Source organism: Argopecten irradians, chromosome 11 (assembly GCF_041381155.1).
Source record: "Argopecten irradians isolate NY chromosome 11, Ai_NY, whole genome shotgun sequence".
Taxonomy (NCBI): Eukaryota; Metazoa; Mollusca; class Bivalvia; order Pectinida; family Pectinidae; genus Argopecten; species Argopecten irradians.
This window is the reverse complement of record NC_091144.1, coordinates 26063551-26084398: the sequence shown is the minus strand read 5'-3', so window position 1 is coordinate 26084398 and position 20848 is coordinate 26063551. Positions and strand designations below refer to the sequence as shown.

Sequence of the window (20848 nt, the reverse complement as noted above, 5' to 3'; positions counted from 1 at the left end):
AAGCTGTTAAACATCACGAGGCCTTGAATAGTGACAGCACTTTGTTTTAATGGACAGGCTTACAAAATATTTTTTCTACTACTTACTGCGGTTGAGGAGCATCCTTTCTCTGTATTGCCTGTTGATAGAACGGATTATCAATAATTCGATCTGGGTCTTTTCCAAAGTAATACATGGCTAGCTCCATCATCTGTTCTACTGTCTCCAAAGAAACACTCCCACCTATTATAACAATAAAACTTCATTGATGAAACTGATTTTCTACCTGTCAAATCTTCAAAGTTTTGAAAGAGTTAAAAATCTTCAAAGTTTTGAAAGAGTTAAAAATCTTTAAAGTTTAGATTTGAAGTGAAACCCTGTCTCTATATCATCGTTCCCGTCACAAAGTCCTTAGGGCTGTTCCAGTAAAACATATATGGTAGGGGGGGAAGGCACTTTGAAATTGGGAGACCCACCGATAGAAGTGATTTTCAATTTTGTTGACCCACACACATATCTATTTTTTTTGTGAACAAGACCATGGCATAGAAGCAATTTAATTTTTTATTTCACTCCGATTTGTAGTATTTGGATTTACACATTTTGATTTCTAGCATCACCAAAGAGTCCTAGGACAAAATTGCACTGTATATGGTGCAGTGAACTTTTGTTTGTTATGCTGCATCTACTACTAAATTTGTATAAGGGTACAATCCTTGTAGAACCAGCGTAAAATCTACTAAACATACTGAAATGTTTCACAAGCATAATGTAAAAGTAGACATCTGAACATTCACACTTAAGCTTGTGAATTGCAACTTTTTCCTCGACTTAATACCAGTGAATTTAAATAAAGATCTGTTATTTTGCCAAAACTAATCTATTGTTTCTTTGTACCATTGTCAAGTTTGAATGAATATAATATGTTTTAGATAAATAGTCTATCATTATTATATCAAAATACTAAGAAAATATAATAATTGTTTTGTATTGAAGATGAACAACACATTAAATATTGTCAGAAATTAACATTTTTTTCAATATTTATTTTTGTATTTTTGTAGTCAGGATGACTGAGCAACATTATAAAACATAAAATTGCATTTATTTCAAAAGGTTACAAATGCTTCAGATAGACCCACCCACAGAAGGGATTTATTGAAACGCCACCCTGGCACAGAAGTGATTTTATTTTGAACCCACCATGGCACATACTATTTTTTAAAGTGCCTTCCCTGGGTGCCATATATGTTTTGCTGGAACAGCCCTTACAAATTACTGAGGTGCAATAGTGATAATTACCATATTAATGACAAACAGAAAATACAATAAGTGAAATAATATGGAAGTGCAAAATAATATATTTACATTTTCACTTCGCTCCGCCTCAATGAAACTAGTAAACGCCGATCACTTCATTTCCCAATGAAGATGCTTGGTCACGTGCTGACCTCTGGCCGGCGTGAGAATACATTTTGACATTGTTTACATTTTGACCTACATTGTAGTTTTACGCCGCTTCAGTTTTGAACGAACTTTCTGCGATGTGGCCTATCGTTGTACATTTAGAAACACAGACAGGAATGCTTGATAAAGTGATATTAGAAATTGTCAGTAATATAATATTATAGCCGCCTAGAGATATTTTACACGTATTTTGATGAAACACTGAATTAGGCTCAAGCCCAGGTAAAAAAAAATGCTGAGCATAGCCTGAACCGGGGATGCTTCAAAGCTCTCTATTTAGGCCTATAAATATATGCACTGCTGACAAGTAAACAAAGCATGAAATTAAAACTAAAAGCATTTATTTGTTTAATGTTTACAGAAATATCTTAATTCAAGCACACGTAAGAAAATTTTTACAATGTTATCTTCAAAAAGTGTAATTTGGGTTAGCGTCACGTTAGGACAGAACGCAGTGAGGTTCACCACTCATCGCATAGCCTAGTAGGCATAATCGAACGCAAATAGTTTAATGTGTACAATATATGTGAAACGGTGTCATACATGTAAGCTTAGAAACGATAGATTCCATGAAAATACGCTCAAATAGCAAACAGGCTAATTTCAGTGACATTAAGCCTAACGAAACGATTCTGTGAGTGTCAAAATCCACGGCATTGGAGGGTCGTTGGAAACCGCCAACATTTCAAATCGATGTTTCTCTACTTACTTTATATCGAATTTTAATCCCCAAACTCCAGTAGACAGAGAAGATATCACATTTCAAGAATAACACAGAAGTCTTCCAGTGATCTGCGACTAAGTCCCGCATTTTAACACGTTTTATTGAGCCCCGGAAGCATGATTATTGGACTGCATCACATACTATAGACACAGGGGTTGGATTTCACAACAGGTTTAGTTAATACATATTTAAATGTCAGCTACAAATAATTATCAGACGGAAATACAACATTCAGTTAATTCCATAACAATTATAATTGAGTTTTAAAAGGTTTGATTATGTTTAGATACCAACCATTCAGCATTTTCACCACAATCGTCATTTTCTTTGAAACCGGACCCCTGCTCAATCGAGCGACCGGATTACACATTGACTGCACTGCTAGTACTGCGCAGCAATTTTTGTATTTGAAGCTACATAATAATGTTTTATGATAAAATTTAAGCCATTAGTTCTTGAATATAAAAACAATATTTCAAAATCGCCGTTTTTTATCGTAACAACGCACAAAGAATGAAGTTATTTTCGGAACTACATTTTGTGTTGCCTTGGTGACGAGAAGAACTGACTGGCGGCTGTTCCGTAGCTGTACATACATGTACGATAACTGGTACAATGTTGCAAAATTGTATAATAATCTTATACCGAACACATATAATTTGACTTTTTTCAACAGCGGAATTTTTAAATTGGTTAATGTAAATATAAGGATTGATTATCAATTTTGTTGCTTGCATTGACTGATGAAGAAAGTTAATCTCGTGCAAATGTTACATGAACTGCTTCGCAGTTCACTTCATTTGCACGAGATTAACTTTCTTCATCAGTCAATGCAAGCAACAAAATTGACAATCAATCCTTAATTGAATAAAACACCCAAATAAAAAGTACTAATATATGTTAACTATATGATGACTTAATATACACACTTTCAGTAACTATGCATAAATAAACAAATTAAAAAGACACTGTTTGTTTTTGTCTTATATTATTTAAACAGTCTGGGTCATATACAAAATTTAGATGTGGAGGAAATCCGGAGTACCCAAAGAAAACTACCAACCAATAGTCAGTGCCTAGCAACTGTCCCATGACCTAGCAACTGTCCCATGATTCTTACCAAGAGGTGAAGAGCTAGTAGTTTGGTGTTGAAACACTTTAACTACAAGGCCTTATTTGTTTTAATCACACATTTTTACTAGAATTACATGGTCATACATCTTACCTTCTTCAATAATCTTTTCATACATGTTTAACGAATCTGACACCAGATTCTTTTGAATCCTTTCAAGCAATGCCTCCTCTGACACCTCATCTAGAGTAGCAATACCATGTTTGGGTTCAAATGCCTGAAACATGAACAATTCTTTATGACTTACTATAACTACAGGAACATGCATATATCCTATAGATTTGTATAGGTTTTGGTTGAACTAAAATGTGTTTCCAGGTTACAAATAGCTACTTTTTAAACATTTGTACCATGAATTTTAAAATGTTGACATGAATGTAAAAATGACAGAGAGTTGGGTTTCGATTTCATCAAGACACATAATGCAAAGATTGCAACGACTAAGTTGAATGCAATTACAGTTTAAATAATTTATACACAAATATACTGCAGTCTCCCAAAACACATATCTCGCATTACACACATGCTACACACCGCATACATGGGAAACCATCCTTACATGATCCTGGCTGTTAATAGGACGTTAATTAATCAAACAATTAAACAAACAAATTCAATTATGTTTTAGATGAGTCTTGCTATTGGACCCAGCTTAAGATGATATAGTTATGATAAGATACTTACCTCAATGCTAGGTACACCCTTCTCAAAAGCAAAACATTCTGGGAATTTCTCAATGAAGTACTGTGCAGTTGCTCTTCCTGATTGTAAGGCAAATCTGTAATTAACCTAAAACACAAACATGAATAAAACATTAGCATACTAACCTGGATCTGAAGATACTCTAACCTTCAGGGGGTCAGAGCCAAACTTTATACAAGTTCTGTTCCCCTTCCCCCATGGATGTTTGTGGTCAAATTTGGTCATAATCCATGCAGAACTCTAGGACAAGTAGCGATTTATAGGATTTACCTCTATTTCCCCTATTCGGCCCCACCCATCCTGCCCCCTTGGGGTTCAGAGCCAAATTTTATACAAGTTCTGTTCCCCTTCCCCCCATGGATGTTTATGGCCAAATTTGGTTACAATCCATGCAGAACTCTAGGACAAGTAGCGATTTATAGGATTGACCTGTATTTCCCCTATTGGGTCCCGCCCCTCCTGTCCCCGTGGGGTCAGAGCCAAAATTTATACAAGTTCTGTTGCCCTTCCCTCATGGATGTTTGTGGCCAAATTTGGTTACAATCCATGCAGAATTCTAGGACAAGTAGCGATTTATAGCATTTACCTCTATTTCCCCTATTCGGCCCCACCCTCCTGCCCCCTTGGGGTTCAGAGCCAAATTTTATACAAGTTCTGTTCCCCTCCCCCCCCCATGGATGTTTATGGCCAAATTTGGTTACAATCCATGCAGAACTCTAGGACAAGTAGCGATTTATAGCATTTACCCGTATTTCCCTTATTGGGTCCCGCCCCTCCTGCCGCCGGGGGTTCAGAGCCAAATTTTATACAAGTTCTGTTCCCCTTCCCCCCATGGATGTTTATGGCCAAATTTGGTTACAATCCATGCAGAACTCTAGGACAAGTAGCGATTTATAGGATTTACCTCTATTTCCCCTATTCGGCCCCACCCCTCCTGCCTCCTGGGGATTAGAGTCAAATTTATACAAGTTCTGTTCCCCTTCCCCCATGGATATTTGTGGCCAAATTTGGTTACAATCCATGCAGAACTCTATGACTAGTAGCGATTTAAAGAAAATGTTGATGGAAGGACGGATGGACGGCAGGACGGACGCTGGATGACGGACGCCGCGCCATGCCATAAGCTCACCGGCCCTTCGGGCCAGGTGAGCTAAAAATCACTGATAATGTACAGTAAAGCTTTCTCAAGATACATCTGCTTGATACAAATCTTGGTGCAATCAGCCTATGACTTTAATTAACTAATAGTTTCAGAAACTCTATAGCGAATCACTGTTAGAAAGAATTATTTCTTCTGGTCCCATGGGATATGTTTTAGCAAAGTCTTACTGAACATCCAATTCTGTTCAATTTATGACAGAAGTGAATCACTTTCCTAAAGTACTGAATTATGGTTATAAGTATGAATATTTTATAAGACAAAATCAATCAGATTTGGATTGTTAATTAAGCTAATTACTGTATGGAGACTTCACTGACTACTTACGGATTGCTGAATGTAAGGCAGCAAATAAGTATCATCAGTGTATGTTGGTTTGTAGTCGGGTACTGAGTGATCCTGTGGTATAGAAGGATAACATATATTACATAACAGATGACAAAGGAGAAATCTATGTACACTGGGTTCCATTAAATGTAATCTACATGGTACATATATAAAGTAATAAGTTTAATTAATCTGGTTGTGGATAAAAACATGAATATTATTGACAATTATTTCAACATTCTGTAATTGGTAGCTCTCTGGAAAATATTTACCAGAAGTTGTTTCATAGTGTATTAAAATTTTGGTACATAAGTAATTCCAAAGACAAAATTTAAGTTCTTTAGCACTGACCTTGCCAGCAACTTCTGATAGAGCACGTAGGACAGACAAGGAATCTCTGAAATCAAACAAAAATGACAAAACAACTGTTACCAGATTATATAGATCTGTCAGAATGATGGTCAAAATAAAAAGCAGATGGCAGTTCATGCACTGGTGAAAGCCAACTGCATTTGGTTCTGTTAAATAGTAAGGTTGTAGGGAAAATATTAATATAGATAGATAATTGATGATTTACAGTATAATCATGACTAAACTTACTTAAAATTTTCAAATATCTATCACATACCTCTTCTTCTTCAGTGGTATTTTAATGTCACGTTTTACCCGCATCAGTTTGGCTTGGGTTGGTGTCATGGTTTGTACAGCTGCTGTTAAAAGGTTAATTTCAATTTGATTGTATCACTTCCATACATGGATTGACCAGATTCGTAACTAAAAATTGGATTTATTATTCAATGAATCTGTGTTATGAGTGGTGCCCATATTTAAATAATAACCCCAATTTCTGGTCTAGAGTATGGTACATGTATATGTTTTACTGTGATAGCTACAAAATTATATTTTTCAGAGTTCTTACATCCAAGCATGCTACAATATGTGTACCTTAGCCTTGGTCTTTCAACTATTGAGAAGTTGTTTAAATGGAAAATTACAGCAGATCATAAGAACATACCCTTTTTCTATAGGCAGGAAACATCATAAGAACATACCCTTTTTCTATAGGCAGGAAACACACCTTAGCTTTTGTTACTGAACACTTTGAACACCTAATGATTCAAGACTCAGTATATAAGCTTCCATTCTGTCCAAGAGGTGAGTAAACAATATCTTACCTGCATGACAACATCTTTGCTGTGTGTTTCTGTATAGTGTATTTAGAGTAGCTTGCAGTAAACTGAAAAATAAATCATTCAACTTTTAGTTAAAGTTATATGTGCTGTAACTGAAGTAAAATTTTGATGTTATTTTTTCTTCAGTTATCTATTGAAAACCATCAGGTTTCCTAAAATCTGAATTAAGCTATGAAAAGCATTCAGATGGACAGACAAACTTGTTTGATATGTCATACAAACATTATTTAAAAAACAGAATGAAAGCAATGTAAAATCCATGTTTTTATGCCTTATGTATGTTGAGATGAAAACACACCAGCAGAAATCACTTAACAAGTACATGTATGTACTTATTATTTGTAAAAATGTTAAATGCAATCGTAGTTCACCATGTTAACCTCAGGGCTTTATGAACTGACTATGGCCATAGTACCTACTCATTTTACTGCACTGCAGATGTAAATATAATAAAATTTGGCAGTATTGCCAGAATCATTTAGAGTTCTTATTTGTACTTGTAAAATTAAAACCTATGCATTGTAAGTGCATATATTGTAATTTACAAAATTGAGGTAAATTTTGGTGGTAAATAAATTATCAAAAGCTCTTTTTGATTTGTTAGTATGAAAATTAAGGCACATATATTTCAGGAATAGATGTTTATTTTGTTGAGGTTATGAGGGTATAATGATAATGGAGCACGTGTAAATTATGTAAACCCGGCGAAATAAACTTGATGGCCCTTCACTCTAGCATGCTACATGTATGGACATTTCTTCAACGTTGTATACTGTGGGCCAAAACATCAGAACTTTATCTGCATGCCTTGCTTATTGAAAAGGAGTCATCTAAAGATCCCATAAAGCTTCTACTCTGATCCTTTTGACCTAAATTGAAAGCTAAGGTCATAGCCCTTCAAAGTTCAAACTCAATATGCTGTAGCTATAGTTTAAACAATGGGCCCGAATCGCTCACCTGCAATCTGGTAATCATACATGATTCATGCTTAACAAAAAGAGTAAATAAGAATATATATCATCCCTAAGCACATTAGAGGCCTCTTTGCCTCTTAGTTATTAAAAAAAAGTCATTTAAAGATTTTAGCCTATTTGACACCTGTGACCTTGAATGAAAGTCAAGGTCATTCTTTTGAACAAACTGGGTAGCCCTCTATCCCAGCATGCCACAGGCCCAATATCAAGTCCCTATGCCTTTTGGTTTTTAAGAAGAAGTCTTTTAAAGATTTTAGCCTATTTGACCCCTGTGACCTTGAATGAAGGTCAAGGTCATTCATTTGAACAAACTTGGTAGCCCTTGATCCCAGCATGCCACAGGCCCAATATCAGGTCCCTAGGCCTCTTGGTTATTAAGAAGTCGTTTAAAGATTTTAGCCTATTCGACCAATGTGACATTGAATGAAGGTCAAGGTCATTCATTTGAACAAACTTGGTAGCCTTGATCCCAGCACACCACAGGCCCAATATCAGGTCCCAAGGTCTCTTGGTTATTAAGAAGAAGTCGTTTAAAGATTTTAGCCTTTTTGACCCCTGTGACCTTGAATGAAGGTCAAGGTCATTCATTTGAACAAACTTGGTAGCCCTTGATCCCAGCATGCCACAGGCCCAATATCAGGTCCCTAGGCTCTTTGGTTATTAAGAAGAAGTCGTTTAAATATTTTAGCCTTTTTGACCCCTGTGACCTTGAATGAAGGTCAAGGTCATTCATTTGAACAAACTTGGTAGCCCTCTATCCCAGCATGCCACAGGCCCAATATCAGGTCCCTAGGCTCTTTGGTTATTAAGAAGAAGTCGTTTAAATATTTTAGCCTTTTTGACCCCTGTGACCTTGAATGAAGGTCAAGGTCATTCATTTGAACAAACTTGGTAGCCCTCTATCCAGGCATGCCACATGCCCAATATGAGGTCTCTAGCCCTCTTGGTTATTAACTGGTCATTCTTTTCAACAAACTTTGTATCGATCCTTTTAAACCCAGCATATGCTGTACATTCAGGCCCCTGCAAGGAAACATAAAGTCTCTGCTAGTGTCATTTAAAAATGTTTTTATAATCAGCTTTCTGTGAGGAAGCCTTTTTTACAGTTTTGACTATTGTGGCATTAAAGAAAGGTCAAGGTAATTCTTTGAAAAAACTTTGGTACATGTATTTCTGCATGTATAAAGTGAATGACAAAGTGAGAGAAGACAATGCCTTTTTTGACAGCTATATAATTGACAGGTGACTGAAGCCACACAACCTCAATTGATAGCTTTTTAAAATGAATATAAAGATACTCCACCTTAAATCAATTTATACAGTCATATTATCAGCAGATTTTACATGTGATGAAACTAATGTTATAATAATAAGAGCGCAGCTCTCTGCGTGGAGGCAACCATACCACGCGTGTGAGCATATAGAATTGAATACATTCCAGTACTCCTTGGATTTTTAAATCGTGTCCCGCGAGAAAAGTCTTGTGCCTCCATGCAGGCAGCCATGTTTTAATTCTCATTATCAGCACAACGAGATTTTAAATTTTCTCTGTAGGAAAACGTATCACCAGGATACAATTGAAATTACTTTAGTTTTAGATAACTACAAAAAGACAAGAACGACACAATAAATGTACTGGTCATAATGCTATTCTGTCTGTGTGTCGTCAAGCGCACGGCACCGTCAGCCATGACATCAGGTAGCTTGGTGCTAAAGGTGAAGCCACATATTACTGCGCATTTTTGATACATGGCATGTTGCCAAGTTTTCCGCATTGGAGAGAAACAAGATAAAAAAAAATTGGAATAATCTAGTTGAATATTTCTTTCTGACCTGTCTATATGACGACTGCTAGACACAAATATTGAAGAATAGCAATTACTGACAAGAGGCCCAGAGGGCCTGTATCGCTCACCTGGTTTTTTTGTTAGTAATTATCACAAGAATCTGACAATTAGAAAAATAAGCAAAATTGACTCCCAAAGTTTAATTTTGAATCACAACCATACAATGATGCTATTGATACCATACAAATATGCTATCCAATACATAGGTTCAGAGATAAAGTAATTTATATGAAAATAGTAGCTTAATTGACCTTTTTGACCTCACATCTATTGCCGTTTAAGGCCCCGGGTGTCAGCCCTATCATTTGTACAATTTCAAATCCCAATCCTATAAGGATGCTACCATTGCATTATAAAGTGCTCTTCCATTCTTAGTTGCAGAGAAGAAGTCGTTTATATGGAAATAGCTAAATTGACCCCTTTTGACACCACCCTTCAGGCTCCCTGGGGGGGGGGGGGGGGGGGGTCAGCCCCATCATTTGCAAAATTTTGAATCCAAACCCTATAAGGATGTAACCATTGCATTATGAGCGCATTCCCATGTTAAGTTGCAGAGAAAAAGTCATTTATATGGAAATTGACCACTTTTGACCCCGCCCCTCAGGCCCCCAGGGGTCAGCCCTATCATTTGCTCAATTTGGAATCCCCAGCCTACAAGGATGCTACCATTGCATTATGGGTGCTATACCATGCTTAGTTGCAGAGAAGAAGTCATTTATATGGAAATAGCCAAATTGACCCCTTTTGACCCCCCGGGGGTCAGCCCATTTGCACATTTGAATCAGCATTATGGGTGCCCATACTTAGTTTCGGGGGTTGTTTATATGGAAATAGCAAATTGACCCCTTTGGCCCCGCCCTCATCATTTTTGTACAATTTTCAGTTAGTAGCCCATAAGGATGCTACCAGTCAAATTTTATTGAAATCCGACCAGCGGTTATGGAGAAGAAGTCGATTGTTGACGGACGCCGGACGCCGGATGCCGGACGCCGGACGCTGCGGTATCTCATAAGCTCACCTCGGTCCTTTGCACGAAAATTACAACTAATAAGAGCGCAGCTCTCTGCGCGGCCGAAGGCCGCGTAGAGCGAAGCTCTACTAACCATAACACGTGTGTTAGCATATAGATTCCAATGCATTCCAGTACCCATTGGACTTTGAAATCGTGTCCCGCGGGAAAAGTCTCGCGCCTCCATGCAGGCAGCCATGTTTTAATTCTCGTTAACAGCACGACGAGATTTGAAATTTTCTCTATAGACAAACCGTGACATCAGGATGCACTTTGAAATTACTGTAAGTAGTTTTAGATAACTACACAAAGACAAGAACGACACAATAAATGTACTGGTCAAAATGGTATACATGTACTGTCTATGTGTTGTCAAGTGCACGGCACCGCCAACAGTGAAGTCAGGAAGCTTGGTGCCAAAGATGACGGCACATATTCCCGCGTATTTTTGATACATGACATGTCGCCAAGTTTTCCGCCTTTGAGAGATATCAGTGGAATATTCTTTCTGATCTGTAGTGCAACGTTATATGACGACTGCGCTCTTCTGAGGCTTTGCCTTAAATTCATACTGGTAAAAATTATATACTGTCTGCGTCAGCCGTGTCGCCAAGTTTTCCGCATTGGAGAGAAACAAGATCAGAAAAAAAATGAAATAATCCAGTTGAATATTCCTTTCTGACCTGTGTATGACGACTGCTAGACACAAATAGTGAAGAATAGCATTTACTAAAAATTCTGGGAGGTTATAATCCTAACTGTTTTACATTTTTTATATGTAACTGCGCTCTTCTGAGGCTTTGCCTTAAATTCATATAAATCATTCAGCTGAAAGTTATTTAGAGAATTATACCACACAGCTGATTATTCCGTTCTGAATACACGTAGCATATAAAAATACGACATTCCCTTAATCCCCTACTCACCGGTGATAAGTATGATATTGTTTCCATGCTATGTGCATGGAGGTCGCCATTTTCACATTTATCAAGCGTTTGACCGACAAGATGGGAACGGTGCTCGTAAGAGTCAAGCGTAGTCCTGATTGGGATTCTGATAAACCCGGAAGTTTTGAACAAGGAAGTAAGAAGAAGGTGAACTTTAGAAAGTTTTATTGACAAAATAAGAAGTTGGAAAGTTAGTTTCACAACGATTATTATTGCAGTTTTAAATAGAAAAACACGTTTGTAGTTTATTTACTTGTGACATTTCTTCTGATCTGGAGCATTGCTGACGGTAAGTAGTGTTTCACATAACGTTTATTATTATGAACTTTTCAGCTTTTAGGTTACTCCAACTACCCAAATGCATTAATCAACATTAGTAAATAATGTTTTTCGTCCGCGGACTTCATGCTTACATGATAATTGCAATCTTTTTCTTACACACAAAAGATGGAAAAATAGCGTTATTTTTCAATAAATCAGATAAATTAATTATTACATAAAATATAATTTATGTTGTTCAATAAAGAATATACATTTATATGATTACCTGCAGGTAACACTAATAAAATTGGAACATAGTTACGCTTGGTTGGTTTTGTGTCCAATACATTGTCACCACTCAAGATAAACACTGCTTTCATACCAGTCAATTTAATCAAATCATTCCAATGCCTAATTACTTATAAAATATCAGAACTAATTGATATATGTAAATATAGATATAGATAGATAAATGGTTATGATTTGTACTATATATAAACTCAAAAACATTTGCATACATTGTGTTGTATATTTAAAAGAAACCATTGATTATTATTTTTATTTTACATACCTATTAAGTAAAAATAATTGAAACCTAGACGTTAAACTTGAATTATGGTTAATTTCCAATAAATAATTACCATGTGCATTTATTATCTATATATGTTACTACAGCTTTTTGTTGTGATGAGCCGGCCGAGGAGAGAGCTACCTCTCCCAGGAGAAACTGCACCTGCCCCCCGTCGCCCATTGGTAAGTTGGGAATACTTCAACTTGATGAAGCGCTGGTCATTACCAAAAATTTTTAAGTGCTTTATAACTAATTTTTTGTTTTGTTTTACGTCGTCATGGTCATTTAATTAAGCAGTGCCTGGATTAAGATGTGGAGTTTAGAAGCCTCTCAAAGATATCGTTAAAAGGTTATTATTTGCAATTGCAAATATATAGGATTGCAATTGGCAAATTGGATATCTTTCAACTATATAGAAACTATTTTTGAGATTAGTTAAAAAGTATGTAAAAGGTTAACCAAATAAAACTTCAGATTATATTCATTTGTCATCTACTGTATTGGCTGGAATATAATTAGCATAAAAATGTTACAAAGGAGAGAGATCTTGTATATGACACACAATACCAGGTAGTTACAATGCCAATGTTATAAGTATCACACATGTACAGTAGTGAAACATCTCGTTTACTCCATGGGGTGAGGTCATTTATATAACTTACCTCTTTTTCAGAATAAGGGAGGGGCGTTAATAACAGCAAATATGGTTTATACACGTTTCTGATCGTTAGGAGTCTGTTACACGTAGTCATGCTTCGTACTTGGCTGATTTCCTATCATATTAGTGTTATCATCAAATCAGCTATGATTGTTAACGATGACCTTGAGCTAATGAACTCATTTGGTTGTGTACATCATCAAATTTGTTAACATTCGTATTGTCACAATAAGGACAGCACAGCAAATTTTTTATACCATACTTTATACTGGCTTTTTGTTTTATCTTGAATTTGTTGTCATGACCGCACACCAATGTGTCAACGAAAGCTTTGGGTACTAGCTATTTATAAGCTATATAGTCAACATTATGTGTGATATGGCTAATTTTATTATAATGTTTGCATGGCTTCTCAACTTCATGGATGCTTATAATTATGTTACTGACTAAGTCTGTGTGACACTTGATTACCCATTTTCTTTACATGTTTATAAATGTACAGAAAACAATTCAGTTCCTAGTTTTTAAATACATATATGGTAGGTTAAACACTCACAGTGGCCTCCTGATAAGGAAAAAAATCTTTTTTAAGACAGGTATTTAATCATGTAAAATTAAAGTTGAAGATGCTACTCCGCTGATAAATTGTATGTGTTCTCTATCAAAAATGGGAGCAGGTGTATTGGTGGTGTTCTTCAGTTACAAAAATTACTTACTTAACACCATTATTGCCTTTGAAAAAATTAGGCTTCTATGTATGATTTTACTCCCAAGATTAAAATATTAAAAATAATTAATTGCATCCCGGAAAAATTCATGGCATTTTTGTATGGCCTATATTTGGAATAAAGTACTGATTGTGCATGCACCAAAAGCAAAATAAATTATTTTATATTGATGAATTTATTTTTGTTGTAAATAGACATAAATTTACATTAATTTAATCACCAATTATTGTTCAAACTTAATAGATAAACTGAAATCTTTTCAAAACAATAATTAATTAGTTAAATACAATTATATTTAATTTTCTTACAGCCTGGCCCTCCCCCAGATGAAAATCAAGGTCCAGCGCCCCCTCTACCATCGAGAGGAGGGGGAGGACCAGGTCGAAGACCCCTTCCTACGCCTGACCCCCCAAGCAAGGTAAGAATTTTTTTTCTGCTATTACGAGTCTATATTGATATGATGTGGTTTGGGGTTTGACCAATTATGTATGGAAGGAAATTCAAAATTTTTGCAATAACAACAGCTATACATTGTAGTTGGATAAGCTGTTGCTAGTAAAGGGCTGTCTAAGGCAAGCTTTGCTGTACTGAAACAGCTCTTATATTATCATGTATGTATAAACAACATTATATATATACAAGTAAGCTATTTTACAAAATATATATTTATATATGCTGTGGCTTTGAGGCTGCATGATGTAAAGCAGGTTTTAAAAGATAATTATTATAATTGCTTTTTGATACAGTTTGACCTCTGCTGCTGCCCATGCTTTTTATTATAAGCCAACTACCGGTTCCTCCTACGTATACATTGATTTGAGTGTAATACATCAAGGTCAAGGTCGTCATTTGTTATGAGATCGTGCATCGCTAGATTTACGTTTATTCTTTGATTTAGAAGTGAAAGAGATTTTTTTTTTTTCGAAGATTGATTACAATACACAGTGTAAATATCTTCCGTCTTTGCATATTATTTCGTCTTTGCATATTACAGAGTTAGCTCCCTTGCAGGTAGGTATAAATTGTTTCGTCATTATTTTGTGAGTGCGATTCACATTGTTTTTTCCGAAACGTTTGACATTAAGCTTGCAAACACATGACGTCACAATCAATACCTTACTGCAAGTGCAGATATCTCTGTAATATGCAAATTTGGAATAGAGTTACCTACTTTGGGGGTAGGTATCCATTGGGACGTCATCATTGTGGGAACAAAATTCATATCGTTTTCTCTAAAAATTATGACGCTATGCTTGCAAACAGATGTCGTCACAATCAATACCTACAGAGATAAATCTGCAATTTGCAAACACAGAATATATATTAGGAGACTGGAGAATCAGAAAGCAACAAACAAGAATGTTATGAAATTTCGAGTAAATTTATTGATGACCTTTGCTGGTTTTTAATACAATTAAACTTTCCTGCTTTTTTGATACAATTAAACTTTCCTGCTTTCATGCAATATGTAAAAATGAATTTTTTAAAAACTGTTTTGAGAGGTATTTTTCTTCAAAAATACTTAAATAAGTAATAGAAAAAAAAAATCTACCGGTTTTTTTAGACATGGCACCTTCGGCTTTGAATCTTTATGAGATGCCAATAGAAGATATTATTTTTTTCTCATCAAAAGATTTTTAATAAGTATGACCTATTGACCTTTGTGTTTTAAAAGCAAAATTTACATATTGGTAATTGTACATATCCAGGAAATAATTGTATGGTATGACATTCCACTTTTGCATATTCGAGTTATCTGTTCTTCGGGTAGCTATAGGTAAACGTACCATTTGCCAGTCTTATAGTGGGACTAAATCATGTACCATGTGATACCTGATAATGTTTGTTTGGGCCTATTAATTGCTTCTTTTGGTGATGGAATTATGGAATGACGTCAAAAGATGATATCCAGTGCTTAAAAGCCATTTCAGTGGGGAAATTACAAAGGGTTAAATTCCATCACCACTGGAGATACTAGTCAAGCACAAACATTATTTGGAATCATGCGGTACATAAATTATTCCTGTAGTAAGCTGAAGGTCAATATAGTTTGTAGGCAAACAGAACATAATGTTCTCTAAAATATATGATGTTAAACTCGCAAATATACTATGGAACTAAGAAGACTTACCTATAATGGCAGATAACTCTGTTTAATATGCAAAGATGGAATAATAAAATTCAGACTGCAGTTCTTTATGTATACTTCAGATACACAAATATATTTTCTATCCACTTAACAGCTGCCCTCACGGAACCCGCTTGATGTAAGTGCGACCTATTAGCAAAACCATATACACATGTATCATGTTTTACCTGCATTTTGTGTTGCAATTTTTTAGTAGTTGTAATTATGAATGGCTTCATCAGACATAAATAGTACATTAATTATTAATATTTTGCATTAGTCATGATTAGTTATATTTAATAGATCTTGTTATCTTGTTAACAGTCACCTATTTTTCTTTTTGAAGAGTGTAACACCAAATAACACACCATAGACACTTTGTTTATTGATGTAGTATATCATTGAGTGTTGATCGTATGTATATGTTTTGTATGTAGATTACTAACATTAACATTCCCACTTATTTGTCATAAAAAAGCCTTATTTAAAACAAATTACAATGTATTTCTCATTTTGCAAAGTATAGACTGAACATACGTGTGTCGATTCACGCGCTATATATAGGGGTCGGTCAACACGCCTGAATACAGGTAGAGAGAAAAACAAAAATGGCTGACCTCAACAGGGGGATGTCTCATAAACGATTCTTAAAATGCAAGTGAACCTTTTTCTTTTTTTTTTAATTTCAATTTAATACTTTTTAAACTTGCATTGTCAGCTTTAAGCGAAAGTGGATTAAGAAAGATTTTGTATATGTACATATAAAAATCATCCTGTTGAAATTCTACTTTTGTAGTTCAGTTTTGTAAAGTAAAATTTACTTCACACCATATTCATTTCCTTTTAAATAGGATAACTCGTATCATAACTCAATTGCTTTTAGTAGACTTCCTCATATTGTTAGGACGTTCACTTGAGATTTGCAATCTTTAAATCCAATTCACAGAGATGTCAATATCAGCTGGTACTTTTTTTCCGATTAAACCTGGATGTGGTACATACAGCTGCCTGATTTAGGCTAGTATAGAAAATTACCCCCTGAAATTGCAATAGTACCACCTCTCATGGAAGTTTATGATTATTCATCAAAAACTTTTAATTTGTCTGATTATGAAGGAGTTTGCACAAGTCATGATAAAGTCTAATTGTCAGATTACCAGATGGAATCTACACCAGTAGCTATAGTCATATGTCTCAGACTCTCACATGCAGATGTAATTTCAGTGTTAGAGCATACACACAAAACCAGTGACGCCCTCCAGTGCAGAACACAGGTGTTTTTTTTTTACAGCTGGAGAACCATATATTGTTTTATCGTTGTTATGTTGTAAAGTGATCATATACAGAGTGATTGTGATGTCACAAAAAATCGCATTAAAATCACACTCACCAGAAGGTGAGATCATTCAGTATTTAAACCATGTTGTTTTAATATTTCAAAATCAAGATATTGAAAGTAATGACAAGAATTGTTAATATTAAAAACTGTCATCACAAAAAAGCACTGATATATAAATTACTGGAGCTATCATAAGTTTATCCTATATGATTTTTGTTATTGATAGTCTTGTACACCATGTATAACTAAGGTCATGAGATTAATAACATTTTGTCATGCAAATGGCACTCAAACTGCCATTTTGCCAAGAATGTACATTTACGGTAAACACTTTATCAAACTTTCATATCTTTTAATTATCGTTTTTGTGGAAATTTTCTAATTTAGACTTCCTTATTGATTATTAATGTTACGTATACATTTTGCATTTTATTTATAACGATTCATGAATTAAAAAAATATTGCATGTTGTGATGTGAGTTGTCTCCCCTTATAGAATGAAGCTTTGTTTTGTACTCCGCCCTGCTTGAAGAATAGTTTATATTCACACAAATGAGACATAAATTTTGCATGTTAATAAATTTCTTCATAGATTCAGTTAATCTATAGTTACATGTATTAAACAAAAATTATTTTCTCCATTCAAACATTTAGGGTCTTTATCGTCAATTAAAGTTATCAAGGTTTAGCTCCATGAAGTCATTCTTTTTACAAAAGTTATTGTTACTTACATATTCTTTATGAAATATTTCTCTTTTACATAATTTACATTTCCTCCCATATTTATCAGCGACCAGGAGATGCCCATCCAGTTCCGTTACCTCGTCATTCCCAGGCCAGTCGGCTTCCTCCCCCTCCGCCCAAAAAGGGGCACTCTCAACAGTTAAAAAAGCAAGAGGTTGAATTTTAATTTGTGCATGTCTGGGTTTCTTTCTTCCATATTCTAAAATTCACTAATCATTTCTTTTGGAAAAAAAATTATCAAATTGATGCCTGTCCTGGCTACCTATCTCAAGTACCAAGAATAAAATATTTGTAACTTTTCATCTGTTTGATCCTTTTCCATCTCTACATATTACAGAGTTATCTCCCTTGAGGATAGGTGTCCATTGTGATTTGACTATTTTCAGAGCGTCGTCTTCTCTAAAAAGTATGACATTACGTTCCTTAACACATGATCTCGAATCCCCGCGAGGACAGATAACTCTGTAATATTCAAATACAGAAAATATTCTGTGTAGCCCATTATGTCACTTGTATTAAATCTTGCATGCAGATATTGACAATGCAAACATCATTTCCTTTTTAAATTACATCACATTGCAAAGAGCAGATAACTCCACATCCCAGAAAGACTCAATCATTAAGCATGCTAAGGTTCCAACCTCAAGTAAGATCTGCTAATGAAACAAAATGACAATCTTAAAACTATTGAGGGTTGAATGGTGCATCAACTAGAGGCTAACGAGAATTTTTTGTTATTAGTTACAACTTATTCATTCACCCATATCATTACACAATAAACTATTCCAATTCATTGATTTAGAAGAGTCCAAATATGTCTATAGGGGTGAAGGATTTACGTGATAGGATGCATGTGTGAAGGGGAAGATAACTTAATTGGAGGTCGAGCATGGATAGACATAATCATTTTTAGCTCACCTGGTCCAAAGGACCGAGGTGAGCTTATGGGATACCGCAGCGTCCGGCGTCCGTCGTCCGGCGTCCGGCGTCCGGCGTCCGTCAACAATCGACTTCTTCTCCATAACCGCTGGTCGGATTTCAATAAAATTTGACTGGTAGCATCCTTATGGGCTACTAACTGAAAATTGTACAAATGATGGGGCTGACCCCCCGGGGGCCTGAGGGGCGGGGCCAAAAGGGGTCAATTTGGCTATTTCCATATAAACGACTTCTTCTCTGAAACCAAGCATGGGATAGCACCCATAATGCAATGGTAGCATCCTTATAGGGTGGAGATTCAAAATTGTACAAATGATGGGGCTGACCCCCGGGGGCCTGAGGGGCGGGGTCAAATGGGGTCAATTTGGCTATTTCCAATTTAACGACTTCTTCTCTGAAACTAAGCATGAGATAGCACTCATAATGCAATTGTAGTATCGTTATAGGGTGGGGATTCAAAATTGTACAAATGATGGGGCTGACTCCCGGGGGGGCTGAGGGGCGGGGTCAAAAGGGCTCAATTTGGCTATTTACATATAAACGACTTCTTCTCTGAAACCAAGCATGGGATAGCACCATAATGCAATGATATCATCCTTATAGGGTGGAGATTCAAAATTGTACAAATAATGGGGCTGACCCCCCGGGGGCCTGAGAGGCGGGGTCAAAAGGGGCCAATTTGGCTATTTCCATATAAACAACTTCTTCTCTGAAACTAAGTATGGTATAGCACCCATAATGCAATGGTAGCATCCTTATAGGGTGGGGATTCAAAATTGTGCAAATGATAGGGCTGACCCCCGGGGGGCCTGAGGGGCGGGATCAAAAGGGGTCAATTTGGCTATTTCCATATAAATGACTTCTTCTCTGCAACTAAGCATGGTATAGCACACATAACGCAATGGTAGCATCCTTGTAGGCTGGGGATTCCAAATTGAGCAAATGATAGGGCTGACCCCCAGGGGCCTGAGGGGCGGGGTCAAAAATGGTCAATTTCCATATAGACCTAAATGACTTTTTCTCTGCAACTTAACATGGGATTGCGCTCATAATGCAAAGGTTACATCCTTAAAGGGTTTGGATTCAAAATTTTGCAAATGATGGGGCTGACCCCCCCCAGGAGCCTGAAGGGTGGGGTCAAAAGGGGTCAATTTAGCTATTTCCATATAAACAACTTCTTCTCTGCAACTAAGAATGGAAGAGCACTTATAATGCAATGGTAGCATCCTTATAGGGTTGGGATTTGAAATTGTACAAATGATAGGGCTAACCCCCGGGGCCTTAAACGGCAATAGATGCGAGGTCAAAAAGGTCAATTAGGCTATTATTTTCATATAAATTACTTTGTCTCTGAACCTATGTATTGGATAGCATATTTGTATGGTATCAATAGCATCATTATATGGTTGTGATTCAAAATTAAACTTTGGGAGTCAATTTTGCTTATTTTTCTAATTGTCAGATTCTTGTGATAATTACTAACAAAAAACCAGGTGAGCGATACAGGCCCTCTGGGCCTCTTGTTTATCACAACTTTTTGGGAATCGGTCATTTTTATCACAACTTTTCTAGGTATTGGTTCATAACACCTAATTTTTAGTTGGTATAACATGGTTTTGAGTATGCATGTACAATGTACATGCTTTCAGGACTTTACAGAAATAAACCAGTACCCATAAAAAAAATCCACTCTGCACTATTTACCTATGCTATTATGTTAAAGAAATATTTTAAAATGATTTTTTTTCCTGCAAAAACGCTATACCATATTATTAGATATAAGGACAAGAAAATGAATTAGACTTAAACCAAAGTCTATATGGTATTAATTATGATACATATATTACCAGTATGCAAAGTATAAATGTCTTCATTTTCTCCTTAACTGCACACCTGATATGAAGGTGTAGGGAATAGGTCAATTAGGGTATATCATATTATTAGAGCTATCATTTATATAAATTATAAGTATCGATATATCGAAAGGAAAATATCGTGCCATGTATCGATATACAATGTA

At 35.8% G+C, this 20848-nt stretch overlaps 2 protein-coding genes across 9 annotated transcripts in view; one reads left to right on the top strand and one right to left on the bottom strand.

Annotated features, from left to right (window-relative positions):
- The window catches only part of LOC138335129 (small ribosomal subunit protein mS39-like), a 31763-nt gene extending 20240 nt beyond the window's left edge, over window positions 1-11523 (bottom strand). The window contains exons 1-8 of the mRNA XM_069284067.1: window positions 11440-11523; window positions 6666-6727; window positions 6119-6200; window positions 5842-5887; window positions 5491-5562; window positions 3987-4091; window positions 3396-3519; window positions 87-222 (exon numbers count right to left, since the gene is read on the bottom strand). Of these exons, the coding sequence (XP_069140168.1) occupies window positions 87-222; window positions 3396-3519; window positions 3987-4091; window positions 5491-5562; window positions 5842-5887; window positions 6119-6200; window positions 6666-6727; window positions 11440-11489 (677 nt within the window). The 5' untranslated portion in view covers window positions 11490-11523. The remainder of the gene's footprint in view (window positions 1-86; window positions 223-3395; window positions 3520-3986; window positions 4092-5490; window positions 5563-5841; window positions 5888-6118; window positions 6201-6665; window positions 6728-11439) is intronic.
- Window positions 11524-11572: 49 nt separating this feature from the next.
- The window catches only part of LOC138335127 (B-cell linker protein-like), a 40238-nt gene continuing 30962 nt past the window's right edge, over window positions 11573-20848 (top strand). For 3 of the 8 annotated variants that reach the window (XM_069284061.1, XM_069284062.1, XM_069284059.1), the window contains exons 1-5: window positions 11573-11749; window positions 12397-12474; window positions 13989-14096; window positions 15922-15945; window positions 17936-18043. In XM_069284061.1, coding sequence (XP_069140162.1) covers window positions 12409-12474; window positions 13989-14096; window positions 15922-15945; window positions 17936-18043 — 306 coding nt within the window. In that variant the 5' untranslated portion in view covers window positions 11573-11749; window positions 12397-12408. The remainder of the gene's footprint in view (window positions 11750-12396; window positions 12475-13988; window positions 14097-15921; window positions 15946-17935; window positions 18044-20848) is intronic. The other 5 variants (XM_069284065.1, XM_069284063.1, XM_069284066.1 and 2 more) reach the window with 3 other exon arrangements.